The sequence below is a fragment of the Budorcas taxicolor genome, chromosome 11 (assembly GCF_023091745.1).
Source record: "Budorcas taxicolor isolate Tak-1 chromosome 11, Takin1.1, whole genome shotgun sequence".
Taxonomy (NCBI): Eukaryota; Metazoa; Chordata; class Mammalia; order Artiodactyla; family Bovidae; genus Budorcas; species Budorcas taxicolor.
In genome coordinates this window covers 108,166,649-108,184,058 of record NC_068920.1, presented here as the reverse complement: position 1 = coordinate 108,184,058, position 17,410 = coordinate 108,166,649, and the positions used below count along the sequence as shown (strand labels likewise).

The 17,410-nt window shown below is 41.8% G+C and overlaps 2 protein-coding genes and 1 non-coding gene across 3 annotated transcripts in view; 2 read left to right on the top strand and 1 right to left on the bottom strand.

The window, feature by feature from the left end:
* The window catches only part of POLR1A (RNA polymerase I subunit A), an 84,214-nt gene extending 74,944 nt beyond the window's left edge, over nt 1-9,270 (bottom strand). Inside the window, exons 1-3 of the mRNA XM_052647986.1 lie at nt 9,124-9,270; nt 2,802-3,006; nt 1,305-1,454 (exon numbers count right to left, since the gene is read on the bottom strand). Coding sequence (XP_052503946.1) covers nt 1,305-1,454; nt 2,802-3,006; nt 9,124-9,200 — 432 coding nt within the window. The 5' untranslated portion in view covers nt 9,201-9,270. The remainder of the gene's footprint in view (nt 1-1,304; nt 1,455-2,801; nt 3,007-9,123) is intronic.
* On the top strand, nt 1,585-1,711 carry LOC128057102 (small nucleolar RNA SNORA76). Its single transcript, XR_008200283.1, has one exon. It is a non-coding gene; the product is annotated as a small nucleolar RNA SNORA76 (small nucleolar RNA).
* Nucleotides 9,271-9,658: 388 nt separating the features above from the next.
* The window catches only part of PTCD3 (pentatricopeptide repeat domain 3), a 30,300-nt gene continuing 22,548 nt past the window's right edge, over nt 9,659-17,410 (top strand). The window contains exons 1-4 of the mRNA XM_052647682.1: nt 9,659-9,763; nt 11,362-11,414; nt 11,521-11,557; nt 15,469-15,514. Coding sequence (XP_052503642.1) covers nt 9,660-9,763; nt 11,362-11,414; nt 11,521-11,557; nt 15,469-15,514 — 240 coding nt within the window. The 5' untranslated portion in view covers nt 9,659. The remainder of the gene's footprint in view (nt 9,764-11,361; nt 11,415-11,520; nt 11,558-15,468; nt 15,515-17,410) is intronic.

The window sequence follows — 17,410 nt, the reverse complement described above, 5'->3', positions numbered from 1 at the left end:
ATCCTTGTCTCATTGAATTGTCATACCCTGATGAATAACCAGGTTATTTCATACAAAAGTGAGTAATATTTTGATCTACCAACCAGAAATGAATTTTAAATAAGCTATTTATAATAACACCAGGTCATCCCTGGTCGTTTAGACTGTAAAGAATCAGCCTGCAATGCAGGAGACTTGGGTTCAATCCTGGGTTGGGAAGATACCCTGGAGAAGGAAATGGCAACCCACTCCAGTATTCTTGCCTGGAGAATCCATGGACAGAAGAGCCTGGTGGGCTACAGTCCATGGGGCTGCAACAAGTCGGACACGACTGAGAGACTGGCACTTTCACTTTTTACCAGGTTATTAATTATTAATCATGAATAATATATTTATAATTGCACCAGGTTATTATTAATCACGAAGAGAATGTCTCTTTACAAGAGAGATCTGGTGGTCACCATCCATTCCAAATCACCGAACCCAGCATCACCAGTAGCAAAACAACTGGACAACAGGTGGCTCCTAAAATAAGGCAATACAAAGGATTCTGCATCAGGTAGGTATAATCTTACCGAAATGTGAATCTCATGAAGAAATAATTGGACAAATCCAGAATGTGAGAAATCCACAAGACAACTATGTCTTATGTCTTATGTCTTCAAAAAAGTCAGTATCAAGGAAAGAAATTCCCTATATTAAAATATCTTACATTAAAGCGGATCAAAGAGATATAACCATTCAAAGCGATGCATGAACTCTGGTTGGATCCTGGGTTTGGGGGGAAAAAAGCTCACTGATGGATAAAATTGTATTTGTATGTTGTTTTCACGAACATTTCTTTAATTATTCTTATAGCTTCATGTTTTTAAGCCTAGTTATTTGTACTCAAAGTCACCAGACTTAAAGCTCCAGCATTTTGGTGCCCTTTCTTTGTGGCTGCACTGGGTCTTAGCTGCTGTGCATCTAAGCAAGTGGGGGCTACTTTCTAGTTGCGGTGCTCGGGGCTTCTCATTGCAATGGCTTCTCCTGTTGCAGAGCTCAGGTTCTAGAGTGTGGGTTCAATAGTTGTGGCCCACAGGCTTAGTTGTTCCACGGCATGTGGAATCTTCCCAGACCAGGGATGGAACCCTGCATTACCACTGGACCACCAGGGAAGACCCTGGTAACTATGCTTAGGGGACTATTCCCTGGCGTGCTGCGATTCATGGGGTCGCAAAGAGTTGGACACGACTGAGCGACTGAACTGAACTGATTCGTATACAAACAGCTCTTGTGCCTGTCACTCTGGCCTGTCTGATTACCAGGATAGTCACATTACCTACCCTGTAGAGAATTCTCTCCAGCTCATACACTGCTTGCAGGGCCCCAACTTCCAGGACTCTCAGCTGGCAGAGTAAGAGGTGAACCACAGCCCGGGGGCAGGTCAGCATGTGACAGTTTAAACAGGAGCCCCGGAGCAACAGGTAGAGTTTCTGAAGAGAGGGAATAAAAAGAGACAGGATATTAGAAAGTGACATGGCAGTCAAAGTGATTTTCAGCATACATACTTATGGTTTGTGTTTCTATGTCAGCAGTTTACCCCTTTAAGAATTCCACTTTGACCTGTTGCCTTTGAGCCCCCACCTTGCCTGGGTGTGGCAGGCTACAGTGCCAGAGCACGTGTGCTCGGGCATAACTAGGGTCATCAGCCCCCTCAGAGGCGGCCCTTTTTTAACCTTGAGCAACAGGGCAGCCCTGGGTGGCTGGGGCTGGGGTATGGGGGGGAGAAAAAAGAATTCCATCTCACCCTATGTACCTGGAAAGTCCTTCTTCACCTTAAGAATTTGATAGATATTCTTCTGTATTTTTCACTTACGGTTTTATTTTAATCCATTAACATAAGAAATTTACTTTGGATCTGAGATAGGGAACTACCTTTATTTTATTTAAATACTAAATTTAATACTTCTTTAAATATTGAAAATTATTTAAATATTAAACGTTTAAAATATTTTGTATTTAACAAGACATTCTGCTTCCCCTAATACGATTAAGACAAAAATCACATCCATGTACACTAATCTGAGTAGCTTAAAGTGAATCTCGGAGGCTGAGTTAACTGATGTTAAGAAGCTGGAAGTGTCTAAGTAGCACTGGATGGTCATCATTCTCAGCTCAGCGCTGGGCCTTCTGGCGCTGTTCCTCCTGCCACTAAGTAAGCGCCTACAAATCCGCCAGAAGGCCTCAGGATGGCCTAGAGAATTCCAAAGTCGTCTATGGCAGTGGTCCCCAACCTTTTTGGCACCAGAGAATGGTTTCATGGAAGACAATTTTTCCACAGATGATGGGGTGGGAGGGGATGGTTTCTGGATTGCATTTATTGTGCAGTTAATTTCTATTATTATTACATCAGCTCCACTTTGGATCATCAGGTATTAGATCTCGGGAGTTAGAGACTCTGGCTCTATTGCCAGGGAAGCCCCACCAACATTTCTGAAAGGCATAAAGCCTCTGAAACAAAAGCGGCTGGATTTGAGCACTGCTCCCCTCGCCCTTCTTCCTCTGTTCCCTCCCCCTAGCTTTGCATAAAGATAACCCAGCTTTGGCGATTCTCAACAAGAATCAGACTGAAGTTCATCTAGGCAGGGCTAGAGGCCAAGTCGAATACACTGGCTTTGGCTCCTCCAGGTTTTAAATCTCAAAGTAAAGAGCACTTTAACTCAGAGTGTCTGGAACTAACCTCCTCCTGAGACACCTGCCCTGGGGAGAGGGTGGGTACTCACGAATCCCACCCGCAGTCCCGAGACCCACGTGGGCTGGATGGCCCGGTCAGGACTTACATCGAAGAGGAGAGGGTTGTACACGGTGAGCGGGAGCTCGATGTGGCCCAAGTGCCCAGAGCAGTGGGTGAAGTCCTGCACGCAAGTGGAGCACACCTCTTTGGAGTCGGCGGGGCCCAGAGCTAAATCATACAGGCCATTTACCGAGGGGTTCCCCAGGCTGTCCAGGTACCGAGGGTTCGTAATGGACTTCACACTTAATTTCCTAAGGAGATAAAAACCACCAGGGAAGACTAAGGTTACCCAACTTCTCAGATGTTTCCTGTTTGGCACTTACAAATTCATGCTTTAACATCTGGACCCTTAGCTGCGCTGACAGCTCCAGAGGGCAGACTTGGTGTCTGCCTTGCTCCTCACTGCAGCTCAGCACTTAGCACACAATGGAGGCTGAATGAAGAAGAGTGAGTGGTAACGTCTCTGAAAGCCAGATTTAGTACACATCTTGCACTAACTGAGCACACTGGAAGGCTTCATACGAAGGAGTTAAGTACTCACTACACGACAAACGCTCTATAAGCAGCAAGCTACCCAGTATTTTCCAGTATTCCTGCCTGGAAAACTCCATGGACAGAGGACCCATGGGGGGCTATAGTCCATGGGGTCGCAAAAGAGTCTGACATGACCAAGCGTGCACGTGTGTGTGTGACTTTAACTCTCCGAGACGGGCATTATAATGTGTGTTTCTCAGAGGAACAAACGGGCTTAGAGTGGTCAGGTGATTTAATCCAGGTGACAAAGCCCAGAAAGGCGGAGGCGGTGTTGAAGGTAGGAGAGAGAAGTGGACTAGACTTAATGCCAAAGCCCACACAGGTCAGAAAAGGGGAAGTGTTAGCACTCAGTCGTGTCTGGCTCTTTGCAATCCCACGGACTATAGCCTGCCCGGCTCCCCATCCATGGGATTTCCCAGGCAAGATACGGGAGTGGATAGTCATTTCGTACTCTAAAAGAAATCCTATACACATTAGCAGTCACTCTCCATCCATCTCTACCTCCCTCCACCAGTCCTAGGCAGTGACTTACTTACTTTTTGTCTCCAGAGAACTGCCCATCTAGACATTTCACATAAATGAAATCATGTGACATATGGTCTCTTAGAGCTGACTTATTATACTTTGCATGCATTTTAAAAAATATTTACTTTTATTTATATTTATTTTGGCTGTGCCACTTTTAGTTGTACCACACAGGATCTAATTGCTTGACTGAACCCAGGCCCCCTGCACTGGGAGCACAAAGTCTTGGTCACTGGACCACCAGGGAAGTCCCTGCATAGTTTTAAGGCTCATCCACATCATAGCCTGTATTTACACATATATATATATTTTATTTTAAATAGCCAAATAATATTCCATTTTGGGCTTCCCAGGTGGTGTTCGTGGTGAAGAATTTGCCTGCCAGTGCAGGTGATATAAGATATTAGGGTTTGATTCCCAGATTGGGAAGGTTTCCTGGAGTAGGAAATGGCAACCCACTCCAGTATTCTTGCCTAGAGAACCCACGGGCAGAGGAGCCTGGCGGGCTACAGTCCAGGTGGCCGCAAGGAGCTGGATACGACTGAGAGACTGAGTACGTACACAATATTTCATTGTACGGCTATACCACTTTTATTGGCTTACTTTTACACTTTGGCTATTATAAATAATGTTGACAGAAACTTCTGTATACAAGTTGTAGTGTGAATATATTTTGTCTATTTCTCATGGATATATACCAAGGATTGGAATTGCTGAGTTACATGGTAACTCTATGTTTAACTTTTTTGAGACCCTGCCAGACGGTTTCCCAAAGTGTGGCTGCACCATTTTACATTCCCAGCAGCAATACACCAAGGCTCTGTGTGTGTGTGTGTGTGTGTTAGTTGCTCAGTCACATCCGACTCTTTGCAACTCCGTAGACTGCAGCCCACTAGGCCCCTCCATCCATGGGATTCTCCAGGTAAGAACACTGTAGTAGGCTGCCATTTCCTTCTCCAAAAGGACTACAGAAAGAAAGAAAGTGAAGTCGCTCAGTCGTGTCCAACTCTTTGCGACCCCATGGACTGTAGCCTACCAGGCTCCTCCATCCATGGAATTTTCCAGGCAAGAGTACTGGAGTGGGTTGCCATTTCCTCCTCCACACCAAGGCTCTAATTTCTCCAAATCCATGCCAGCATATTTTGTGATCTTTCTGTTTCCAGTTATCTTAGCAGGTATGAGGTAGTATCTCACTGTGGTTTTGATGACTAATGATGGTGAGCATCTCTTCATGTACCTATCGGCCACTGGTATATCCTCTTTGGAGAAATGTTTATTGAAACCCTTTACCTATTTTTTAACTGGGTTATTTGCTTTTTTATTACTGAGTTGCAAGACTGCTTTATATATTCTGAACACATGTGTTTTATCAGACATAAGATTTGCACATACTTTGAGTTCTGTCCTTTCACTTTTTTGATGATATTGTTTGCATAGTTTAAATTTTTTTAATGATTTAAACTCACTACTATTACTACTTTCTCCCACTACCTTTAGGCTAAATCATTCTTCACTGGACTTGGAGAAATATTCATCTACATTTCCGTCTCTCATTTTACTTGGAGCTCTAAAACTTAACTGGAATTATAAATAAGAAAAACATTTACTGTGTCAGGCAAACACAAACTAATTAGAATAAGGCAAACACTAATTAGGTCTGGGTGCAAAGATCCTTTACCACTAGATCCTAGATCCTTTTTCTAGATCCTTTTTCTATCACGTTCCATAAGTTGGTACTTCACTTCCCTTGCCTGGAGCCTATAATGATGGAAAAAGGGTAGGCTGGTGGGTCCAACACAGACCCGTGCCAACTGGCAGAACTGTGTCCTGTGCTTGTAAAGACTATACAAAGAGCTCACACCCAAACTGAATGTATGTTTTTGTCTTCATCCTCAGTCTTTCTATGGTAAGGAACAAAGCGCCTCTCTCTAGCTGGGGAAAAGGAGAAAATTCCTCTAATTATTGCAGGAATGGGATACAGAGGAAGGGCAACCAGCAAGAATTCCACCAGAGAGAACAGAGTTTAAGACTAACAAACTTGGGTTTCAGGATGACCTTTGCTGCTTCCTAGAGTCACCTTCGGAGAAGGCAATGGCAACCCACTCCAGTACCCTTGCCTGGAAAATCCCATGGATGGAGGAGCCTGGTGAGCTACAGTCCATGGGGTCGCCAAGAGTAGGACACAACTGAGCGACTTAACTTTCACTTTTCACTTTCATGCATTGGAGAAGGAAATGGCAACCCACTCCAGTGTTCTTGCCCGGAGGATCCCAGGGACGGGGGAGCCTGGTGGGCTGCCATCTATGGGGTCGCTCAGAGTCAGACACGACTAAAGCGACTTAGCAGCAGCAACAGAGTCACCCTATTCTCTGGAAAGGAATTTTTCTCCTATAATTAGAGTCACCCTCACAAATGGTTGTAATAAAAATGGAGAGGACCAAGAGCTGAACAGATAGCTCCTCCGCCCACCCATGCATGCACTTAACAAATAGTGCTTTTAATGTGCCAGACACACTTTTAGATGCTGGGAAAACAGACAAGAGTCCCTGCGCTCATGGGCTTTACATCCTATTGAAAGCAGGCAGACAAAAACCAAAATTAGTAAGCACATAGTTTATTAGATGGAAGAAAATGCTATGAAGAAAAGCAAGCAGAAAAGGGGAGGATGATAGAGTGGGCCAATGGTTGGGGAGAGTCCATACTGAGAAGCTTATACTTAAACAAAGGCCTGAAGATGTAGGAGCCGGCCATCACAGGAGGTTACCTTCACAGAAGGAAGAAGCAGGGAGTGCAAAGGTCCTGAGATAGATGTGTACCTATGGCACTCTGGGAACAGCTAGGAGGCCAGGGTGAGTACAGAGGTAAGTTCAGAGAAATAACCAGGGGGCCAGAATGACCTTTCTGGGCCATTTTAAGGACTTGGCTTTTACTCCAAGTGAGCTAGGAAGCTACTAGAACCTAGCACAACAAAAGGTAGCATAATTACTGAAATTTCTCAACCCTAGACTCAAATAGATCAAATGTTAGTAATGGGTATAAATTTACTCATGCAGTTCTCTGAAAACTCCACAATTCACTTGTAAAAAAAATCAATTCTCTTGCTTTTGAATGAAATAGTATCAATTTATGGCTAGTGATGATACAACTGAATTTCAGGAGCAGCATACTGTTGTAGCTCAGGAGTTTATTCATCCATCAGTCAATGAGAGTTAAGGATAAAAGAAAGGCCAGTGGAGAGAGACAAAAATACAAACAAGCACAAAAAGTAACCAAGGAACCATGACACAACTGTACTAGGTGTGGAAAAATCTCAGAAATGAGGGAGGTTGAGCTGCACCTTCAGTGTAAGAGATGCTCTCCAGGTGCCTCCGGGGGGGCAGTGGGGTGAGAGCAGGGAAGCAGACCCCTCTGAGAGAGGGGATAATGCATGCGGAGGAAACAGCCTGAAGAAAGGCGCAGATGATGAAACCTGATGGCAGTTTATGGAACGTGCAAGTGGTTTAATAGGGCGAAAGAAGGGATGATGTTATACCTAAAATCAGCACTGGCCTGACAATCATGGGTAAACCTGTAGGCTAAGCTAAAAAGTATCATTTACCTGAGGGGAAATAGAAAGCCTTTGGAGGATTTTAAGGGGAATAGGAGCATCATCGCATTTGCACTTCAGAAGAATAATTTTAACAGCAAGGTAGAGGATGGACTGGAGTGGTGTAAAGGCAGGGAGATGGAAGGAAAAGACAATTCAAACAAGAGATACGATGTGATGAAAAGGAGGGTAGAGAGTAAAGAAATATATAGACGACACACAATAAGAACCCAATAAGCAAGTAAGATGTCAGGAGAAATGGGTCTAGAATTACAGCCCTGTCACAGAATAGTGAACATTTTGCACTAGATTAAGGTACACCATTTTGGAGGGGCAAGTTCTCCCTCTTCGTAGGGATAGCTGTTGAGTTTTTGGTATATGAGTTTTAAGATCTCGGTGTGAAATTCAAATAGAGATGTTCAACTGCTGCTGAAAAAAACAAGTCTGAAAAATTAGGGAAAGAAATTTGGGTTGGAGATTTATATTTGAGAGTACAGATCATGAAAGTGGTGAAATCGTCTAGGGAGGACATTTTGGAAAAGAAAAGCTATTTGACTAGAACAGAATCTCAGGGAACAGCAAGATTTAAGGAAAGGAGGAATCAGCTAAAGAGCCTGAGATGAATTCGAGTATAAGCCCCTCCTTCACCAATGTGTCAGGAATGCGGCTCAGACGGTAAAGAATCTACCTGCAATGTCAGAGACCTGGGTTCGATCCCTGGGTCAGGAAGATCCTCAGGAGAAGGCAATGGCAACCCACTCCAGTATTCTTGCCTGGAGAATCCCATGGACAGAAGAGCCTGGCGGGCTACAGTTCACATGGTCGCAATAAGTTGAACAGGACTGAGAGACTAACATTTTCATTTTTCATGAACACCTACCTTGCTGCTGCTGCTGCTAAGTCGCTTCAGTCGTGTCCGACTCTATGCGACCCCACAGACGGCAGCCCACCAGGCTCCCCCATCCCTGGGATTCTCTAGGCAAGAATACTGGAGTGGTTTGCCATTTCCTTCTCCAATGCACGAAAGTGAAAAGTCAAAGTGAAGTCGCTCAGTCATGTCCGACTCTTAGCGACCCCATGGACTGTAGCCTACCAGGCTCCTCCATCCATGGGATTTTCCAGGCAAGAGTACTGGAGTGGGGTGCCATTGCCTTCTCCAGAACACCTAGCTTAGTGCCTGGCAAAAACTGGATGATCAATAAATGTCAGTGGGTTGATAAATTGAGTCAGGAAGGAAACAATGCATGTCACAGAAATAGAAGAACCTGAAAATAATTAAGTTCTGTCAAACGCTACAGCGATGAAAAGGAGGGCTTAAGAGGGTCTTTTTGATTTAGTATTAATAACTAGGCAGAGAACACAGACGGTCCAACCAAGAAGTTGTCCCATGAATTGAGTCTTGAAGAATCATCATCTTACAGACAAGAGGAGACTCATCATGCGCTTAATAAACTACGTCAGAGACATTATAGTAACTCCACAAACCAGGCTGATCTAACGAGGAGACTGGCGAACGATAACGCTTCCATCTGGGAACCCCCACCTACCCAAGTGCAAACCAGCCACACCGCGCTCAAGACGTTCCCAGAACTATAGGTCCCAGCAGGCCATGCGCTACACAGCAATGGACTCTGAGGAGAAACTGGGCGCAAGACCTGCTGGGAATAGTAGTTTACGGCCCCGACCCCAAGAGGCTCTTTCATGCTTCCCACCAACTCCTTACTTGAGTTCTTCGGCCGAATACATCCCGAAGGAAATGCCCTGAAGCCGCCGCCAGGGCATGTTCTTTGAGGCCAACATCCTCCAGTTCAGTTCCGAGCTCCTACACCCAGAGAGATGGCCCGGTCACCACTGTTGCACTTTTCACACCACCTCCGGTCCGCAACCATGTGATTTTAAACTGCGCTTGCGCGCGAGAAAGGCTCGCCTTAAGATTTACAGGGACAATACCATTTCCGCTCGAGTTGTGGGGGGGGGAGAAAATAATTTCACGACTCTCGCGCGCCCCTTTATTTTGAAAATAATAGAACATATATAAGAAATTAAAATAACCTTTTAGGAAAGATCTTCGAGGGAAATGAGGCCTATTGAGCCTTTAACTTCTGAAGCAAAGTCTTTCAAACCATGAGCTTGTAACCTATTTTATGATTGATTTCTTCTTGTTCCGTCTCAGCCAATAGCCGAGCCATTCCCCGCCCACCTCTCCCGCCTTAAGGCGGAGGGCGTGCTTTCCCGGCACACTATGCAAAGACGCCAAATATGGCGTCCGTGGCGTCCGCAAGGTGGTTGAGGGTCAGCTGTGGGCTTTGCGTACCGCTGACGGCTCGGCGGGCAGGTCCCTGTGGACGGACCCCTAGTAGCAGGTAAGAGAAGCTTGGAGAACCATGAGAAAGAACCGGGATCACCTTGGCTCTTTGTATCCCTTTTCCCCCTTATTGCTGGGCAACTAGATGCGGTGGAGTGGAATGAGCGCGCTCGTGGCCGCGCGACCCGGCAAGCCAGCACGCGGTGCGGCACGTTTTTGAGCAAGGGCTCCAAACGCGCTTTTTTGGGGTGGAGATTTCTTACTTGGCTGGTCTACGCCGGGGTTAGAACTCTCGGGAAGATCAGGATTCTTCTGTTGGGGAATCTTGCATTCTAATAAGAGTAGCCATTACTCACCCCGTTCCACGTATTTTTTTAAAAAAGAAAACTTTATCCGCCCTTACTCGTTTTCTCCCACCCGGGAGGAGCGGGGGGAAATCAGGTTTTCCCAAATTAAAGGCCGTTTACGAGTTCCACTGGATGTTGTGGGGATGTTTGACGGAAGAAATTTTCCAAGTGTTCGTAAAAACAGGAAAGCCCAAAAGATGTGAAGACAATCTGAATGAAGTCGCTGTGATTGTTAAAACTTTGCAGGTGTATCATTTGTGTAATTTTCTTTCAATACAAACAATACCGTTGTGGAAGTATGAAAGCCAGCAATTGCTTGTGAAAGTTGGAAATAACCTAATTTTAGATTGGATGTTTGCATTTCCTTTGCGAGGTGATAGTAGACAAATTCCCTTATGTGTAGACTGGAGCTAGTAGTAGCCATGGGAAAACAGTGAAGAATAAGTGAGTTGTGTAATTTACAGTGTACATTTTATATTAAGGCCTTCCCTAAACTCGGCTCACAGAAGAGAATACTCTCCACCAGGTAGTGCAGAGAGGGGTTGATTTAAGAGGACACTGGAGACCAAAACCAGTAAAGGAAGTAATTTTCTATCTTAATCACATCTTGACAATTCTCTGAAGGGTATCAGTGCTGTGTAGGAGGAAAATACTTACAAGATAGTGTATGTGATCTGTGTGGTATGTTGACTTTATTTTTTTTAAGTGATAACATTTTAAAACTCATTAGGGGTCAGTGGTTCTATATTTTGGGTTAAAAAAATAGTAACAGTTCCAAGTTTATATTAGGACACTGGTATTTGGTACATTCCTGAGTGTTGAAGGAAGTGGAATGAAAAACCATGGTGATCTTAGTTTCATAATTTGCTTTAAATGGCTTTGTCTTTTATGATCATTAGATCATCATCCATGTATAATCAGGAGCCCATTAAATCATTTCTTTTAGCCCCAGTGTTTTAGGTCTTTAGAGTTGAAAGTCCTTTATATTTCAGGTCAGCTGTTAAAATGTTCAAGTACTACTAAATGTTTCCCTTTTTTCCTATGATTTTATTTAATGAGATTGCCTGATTTTAAAAATTGTTGGCCGTATTATATCTGTATCTTGTATTTATTTTGTAATGGTTTTGAACTTGCCATTGAGGCCATGTCTTCTCAGCATACCTTGACATGAATTATCCAATCAGTTTGATCCATGATAATTGGAAAATTTTGGCTCATTTGCACATAGTTGGGGGTGAGCTGGAAAGTTCATTAATAAGTATTAGCTTTAGAGCTTTTATTTATTTATTTATTTATTTATTTATTGCAGATTTTATTCTGGAAGTGCAGCTGTCCCAAAGGTTGAAGGAGCTGATGTAACAGGTATATGAAAATGTATTGAAATAACTCCATTTTTATGTTAATGCATTATACTTCTTTATATATATATTGGAAACTGATTTTCTTTTGTTTTATTTTTTGCATTAAGGGACTGAAGAAGTAGTCATCCCAAAAAAGAAAACTTGGTGAGTATTCAGCATTCATTCAAAAAGTGGTTAAGTGCTTATGAAAAACGTTGTTAGATAAGAAGCCAGTGACAGGAATAGCAATTGGAGGTAGAGAGAGGTGAGTGAATGGGGAGTGAGATTTACTTAAAAGATCTATCTGAACTAAGTTTGGGTTAATATTTACGTAGTGATGGTCAGTTATGAGTTATCATTATTAGAGTAATTTCTGTTTTTCTTTCTTAAGCAGGTTTCACATTGTTAGGAGACCTAAAAAAAGAATTATCTTTGTGGTCTTTAGTAGGTAAATGGTGCAGACTGCAAAATTTAGCTTTTTTAACCCACTGGATAGATCCTTCAACAAATTGCCTTATATATATTCAATACTTGTTGAATATGTAAGAATTAAAACTTAGAAAAACTCATATAGTAATGATATTACTGAATGCATTGAAAGATTTTTCAAAAAACTAGGTCTTTTTTGAGTATGACTTGAAGATTCAGACTCATTAAAAAAAAAAAGCTTTCTTAAATTAATGATCATTGCCAAAAGGGGAGTGGGATAAATTGAACATGCAAAAAGGAAATATAATTACCACCAATGACCGTATTCAAAGACAAGTTACTTAATCTTTCTTTGCCATAGAAGAATGTAGGTAATATACCACCTGCCTCAGAAGATTACATGAGCATTTCAACAGTTAATACCACATAATCAGATCTCAGTAGATGGCAGCTATTATTTTAAAGTTCTGCAGTATAACCTTTTATATATAAGTAGTATGTGGACATTTAGTTTAGTAGTGATTTGTTAGATGTACTGTTCTGTATTCTGATTTTAATTTTGAGTGATTACATAGTAGTTTATTGTATGGATATATTCAGGTTCATTTTTACCTTCCCTAGTGGCTCAGTGGTAAAGAATCTGCTGGCCAATGCAGGAGATGTGGGTTCGAGCCCTAGGTCGGGGAGATTCCCTCGAGAAGGAAATGGCAACCCACTCCAGTATTCTTGCCTGGGAAATCCCATCAACAGAGGAGCCTGGTGGGCTACAGTCCATGGGGTAGCAAAGAGTCAGATATGACCCAGTGACTAAAACGTGGACCTGAGAATCAGAACCAAGATCAGAATAGGAATATACATAAGCATGAACGAGGCATTTCTTGAATGGCGTTCATGTCCAGTGCGCTTTACCAACTCATTGTGCCTCTTTCCCTTCTGACAAAGGTCCCATGGGGAATACAAGAGAGGGAGTGTATTGAGGGTGTGTTCAGATGGCCTACAGTCTAGTTAGAGTGCATATTTTATACTTATTGCTTCCTGGTGTCTCAGCTGGTAAAAAAATCCACCTGGAGTGCAAGAGACGTGGGTTTGATCTATGGATTGAGAGGATCCCCTGGAGATGGGAAAGGCTACCCACTTCAGTATTCTGGCCTGGAGAATTCCATGGACTATATATAGTCCATGGAGTCCTAAAGAGTCGGACACAACTGAGTGACTTTGACTTTTCTTTATTGATAACGCAGTTTAACTGTACCTTAAAATGGGTCAGATGATTTTATTGGCATCAGAGTCACCTGGGAATTTTGTTTAAAATGCATGTTCTTGTAGGTAATTCTTTTGTATAAGCCCCACAAATCTGGTAAACAGTAAGGCAGGATGGGGTGTGATCATGACCTAACTGTGGTGGTGGGAGATCCTGCAGGCCAGCCTCTGAAAAATGCGCTCTTAGAATAGGAGAAATAAGGTAGTTGACATAGACCCTTGGTTAACAGATTGAGGCCTGTTTATGTATAGCCCATTAAGTAAAGGTTTAAAAGAAGACTTTCATAACACAAATTTCAGTGTTAATTAAATTTCTTTTTTTCTTTTTTAGAACACAGCCTCAGTCACTTAATAACTTACTATCTGTGGCTACTTTTATGCTCCAAAGGCAGAGCTGAGTAGTTGTAACAGAATCCTTAGGGCCCACAAAGCCTAGAATATTTACTGTCTGTCCCCTTAGAGACAAAGTGATTGATAGAGGTTCTCTAATAGAGAGCCTCTGCTTTCCAGGCTCAGGAATTTGTGCTTTTAGGTTGAAAAAAAACTATAAAGACTATGAGTTCTTGCCTTATTTGAAAGATGAAGCATCTTTTAAGGCTGTGATTTCCCAGATCGCAAGTGCTGTAGAAGACTTTAACAAATTGTAGAGGGTTATTCTGAATTTTCATATACACTGTGACAGGATAGAGTATTCTGAGCACATTAGTCTGTGTTGTGTAGTTACTTTAGGGAGAGCATGGAGCCCAATTATGGTCAGTGCATAGGTGACTGGACTCATTAAAGAAATGGATGTTAAAATTTACCACACTGGCAAGATGTGGAAAATGGATACTCAAATACATTTGTTGATAGGGCAGTCAACTGGAACAACACACTGGAGAGAAATTTGGCAGAACCACAATTTTAAAATGTGCAATACCTAATTGGTTAGCCATTCTGGAGGAACACTTGCAAATATACCCAAAGAGACATGGATGAGAGTGCTCTTTACAACTTGGGAATAATAAGGTGAAATGGCCCCAATGCCCATAGTAAGGAGATGATTAAAAAATGGTTATCATACAATATAACATTTAAAGAAATTAATTAGATTTTCACATAGTAACATGGATAATGCAAACTTATGGAACACATACCCAGAATGATGACTTTTTTTTTTTTTTTATGGTAGTGTGTGTGCAAAAGTACCCTTTAAAGTTCTGGAAATACAAACACTAAACCTACAGTAGAGTGGGGCAGGGGGGGTCACAAAATAACATCAGATAGAATAGTCTAGTTTTTTTTTTCTATTTATTTTTTAATTGAAGGATGATTGCCTTATAGAATTTTGTTGTTTTCTGCCAAATTTTTTTTTTCAGTATAATGTGTTAATTGAGATTATTTTTAAAATAACCCTTTAAGATGGTAATGATAACCCTGTATGTGAGACAGCAAAAGAGACACAGATGTATAGAACAGACTTTTGGACTCTGGGAGAGGGAGAGGGTGAGGGTGGGATGATTTGGGAGAATGGCATTGAAACATGCATGCTATGATGTAAGAAATGAATCGCCAGTCTCAGTTCAGTACAGGATACAGGATGCTTGGGCCTGGTGCACTGGGATGACCCAGAGAGATGAAACGGGGAGGGTGGTGGGAGGGGGGTTCAGGATTGGGAACTCATGTACACCCGTGGCGGATTCATGTCAATGTATGGCAAAACCAATACAGTATTGTAAAGTGAAAAAAAATTAAAAATCTAAAAAATAAAATAACCCTTTAAGAAACTGGTGACTGATTTGAATGTTCCTAGTGTTTTCACTTGCATTTGTTGAGTATGTTATGAAGATTACTCACTTGATAAGACTTAAATATGCTAATGAAAGATTTAGTTAGGGAATACTGAGAAAAGAATGTCTTTCTCTTGCTAAAATTACATTAACTGCTATTTTAGAAAATCCAGTAGTTATTGTATACATCAGGGAATTAGTCTTAACATGTAAAGTTCTGTAGATGTTTTCCTTTTTTTTTCATGTCTATTCCCATATATAGCTGAATTGGGAGTCCCCAGTTTAGATAATAAAGGCACGAATATTACAGAAAGCTGCAGTGAGAATGCAGAGGAAAATGGATAGGACGTAAGATTCAAGGTTAAGAAGGTTTTATGAGATGAAAGTGGAAATTGCTAGCCCAGGGTGATGGTTATAGAGACCAGGCCAGAGAGGGTAGCACAGCATAGTAGGAACATGTACTAACCACCTTTGGTCAAAAGAATTGAACAGTTTTCTCATTTTCTAACTTATTATTGTAGTGATATTATTCTAGAGATCAGAACTGGTTTTATACTTATTCACATTGTGAGTGTGAGAGGCCCTGATGAGGGTTAACTTGGTGATTCTCGTTCTTAGGGATAAAGTGGCTGTTCTTCAAGCACTTGCATCCACGGTGCACAGGGTAAGTAGGAATTTCAGGTTTTTGTATCTAATTCAGCTAATAATAAACTTAATGTTCATACCTCTTCTTTATTCACAATTTAACTGTTGTGGATCCAGAGAGTTTCATAGCACTGTCTAGCCCAGACTCTTCATGTGACGAATGAGAAATCTAAAGCTTTTAAAGTGATCAGCGCAGGGCTGCTTAGGATATTAAAACCTTGACTTGGTGCCATGGTTTTTTCCCTCCAGATTCAGTGTTTTTATACTATGCCAGTGATTTTTAACCTCCTGAAGAGCTTGTTGAAATACATGTTCCTAGGGAATGGTTGGGTATGATATTCTAACGCAAGTGACCTGTAGAACCACTTTGAGAATGGCGTACCCACCATATTCAAAGAAATTCAGTGATTAAGAATCTGGGTCTTGGGGCCAAATGTTCTGTTTCATCTTTATCCCAAAGTTACCTTTTCTCTTGATACATCAGGAAATTAGTTTTGACATGTAAAATTTCCTACATGTTTTCTTTTTTTTAATGGCATATATTATGAATGTTACATCAAACTTATTTAGAAAAATACATCTGGTTTATAATCTGTTTTCTTACCTGTAAAATGGGTGTTTACTTACAGCACCAAACATTGAGGTTTCGGGTGAGAAATAAGTTAGTACATGTGAAAGGGCCTAGGACATCAACTAGCACAAAGGACATGCTCAGTAAATGCTGGCTATTTTATTATTGCTCCAGCTATCTGATTTATTTGTGAATAAATTCCACCCTTCACAATTCAAGAATAGGGCCTGTAGTCTTGATAGATAAACTGAAACCATAGTAAATGCCTCAGAGATAGAACTTTCAAGTTCTCTTTTTTTTTTAACCACAATATCTATGTGGATTCTCACCCTCCTTGAGGCAGTTGTCACAGATTTCCAGAACTGTTTTTCGACTATGGGTGTTAAACTTATGGGCCAAATACATCCTGGAAGTTTCTGAGGTTGGTTTTAAAATACTGCATCTCCATTCTAGCAAGATACTTAGATTTTCAGCTCACATATCCATAAATAGGCACTTGAAATGTAAACTCAGGGAAATAGACCTCAGAGATTGTTGTCAGTTTTTCAGTGAGATTAACCCAAGAGGTATTTAAGTCAAAGAAGTTGTAGAATTATGTGCACACTTGTCTGATTTGGTCCTGGGCTCTTAAAATCCAGGGGACAATTACTCATTCATTCAGGAACCACACATTCTAACCCTTAATGGTGCTTACCAGGTCATCCAAGCCACCATCATCTCTTACTATGTTGGATTAATTACAGCAGTCTCTGTTCTCCTGACTTCCTCAACCCAGTAAGCAGCCATAGCGACCCTGCTAAAACGTTGACTCACATCACTCTTCTACTCAGAACTCAAATGGCTTCTGATTTGTTATAAATGAAACAAAAACTGAAACCGCTCCAAGGGTACCTGAGGCCCTACCTGATCACCCCCATCCCCACCCTAGCTCTGACCACATTTCCTGCCATCTTTCTTGTACCCTGCTCTAACCAGGCAGCCTCCTAGCTAATTCTCAGTTTCCTATCAGGCACAGGTCTGCCTCAAGGCTTTAATGCTTCCTATTTGTTCTGCCTAGTTTATTTTTCCCTGAGATAGCCACATAATTTCTGCCTTTATCTCTTTAAGTCTTTTCCTTGAGATCTTCCCAGACCACACCATGTAAAATTGTATGTTTATTTTCTGTGACAGCTTGTCCTCCCTCCCTTCCTTTTCCACAGCAGTTATCGCCTTTAAATTTACTATATGTTTTATTTGCTTTGTTTTCTGGAGATTTTATTCCCCACTAGATTGTGAGTTCTGTGGAGGATAGGATTTTGTTGTCTCCCTGGCACATATGAGGTGCTCAGTAAATATTCAATGAGT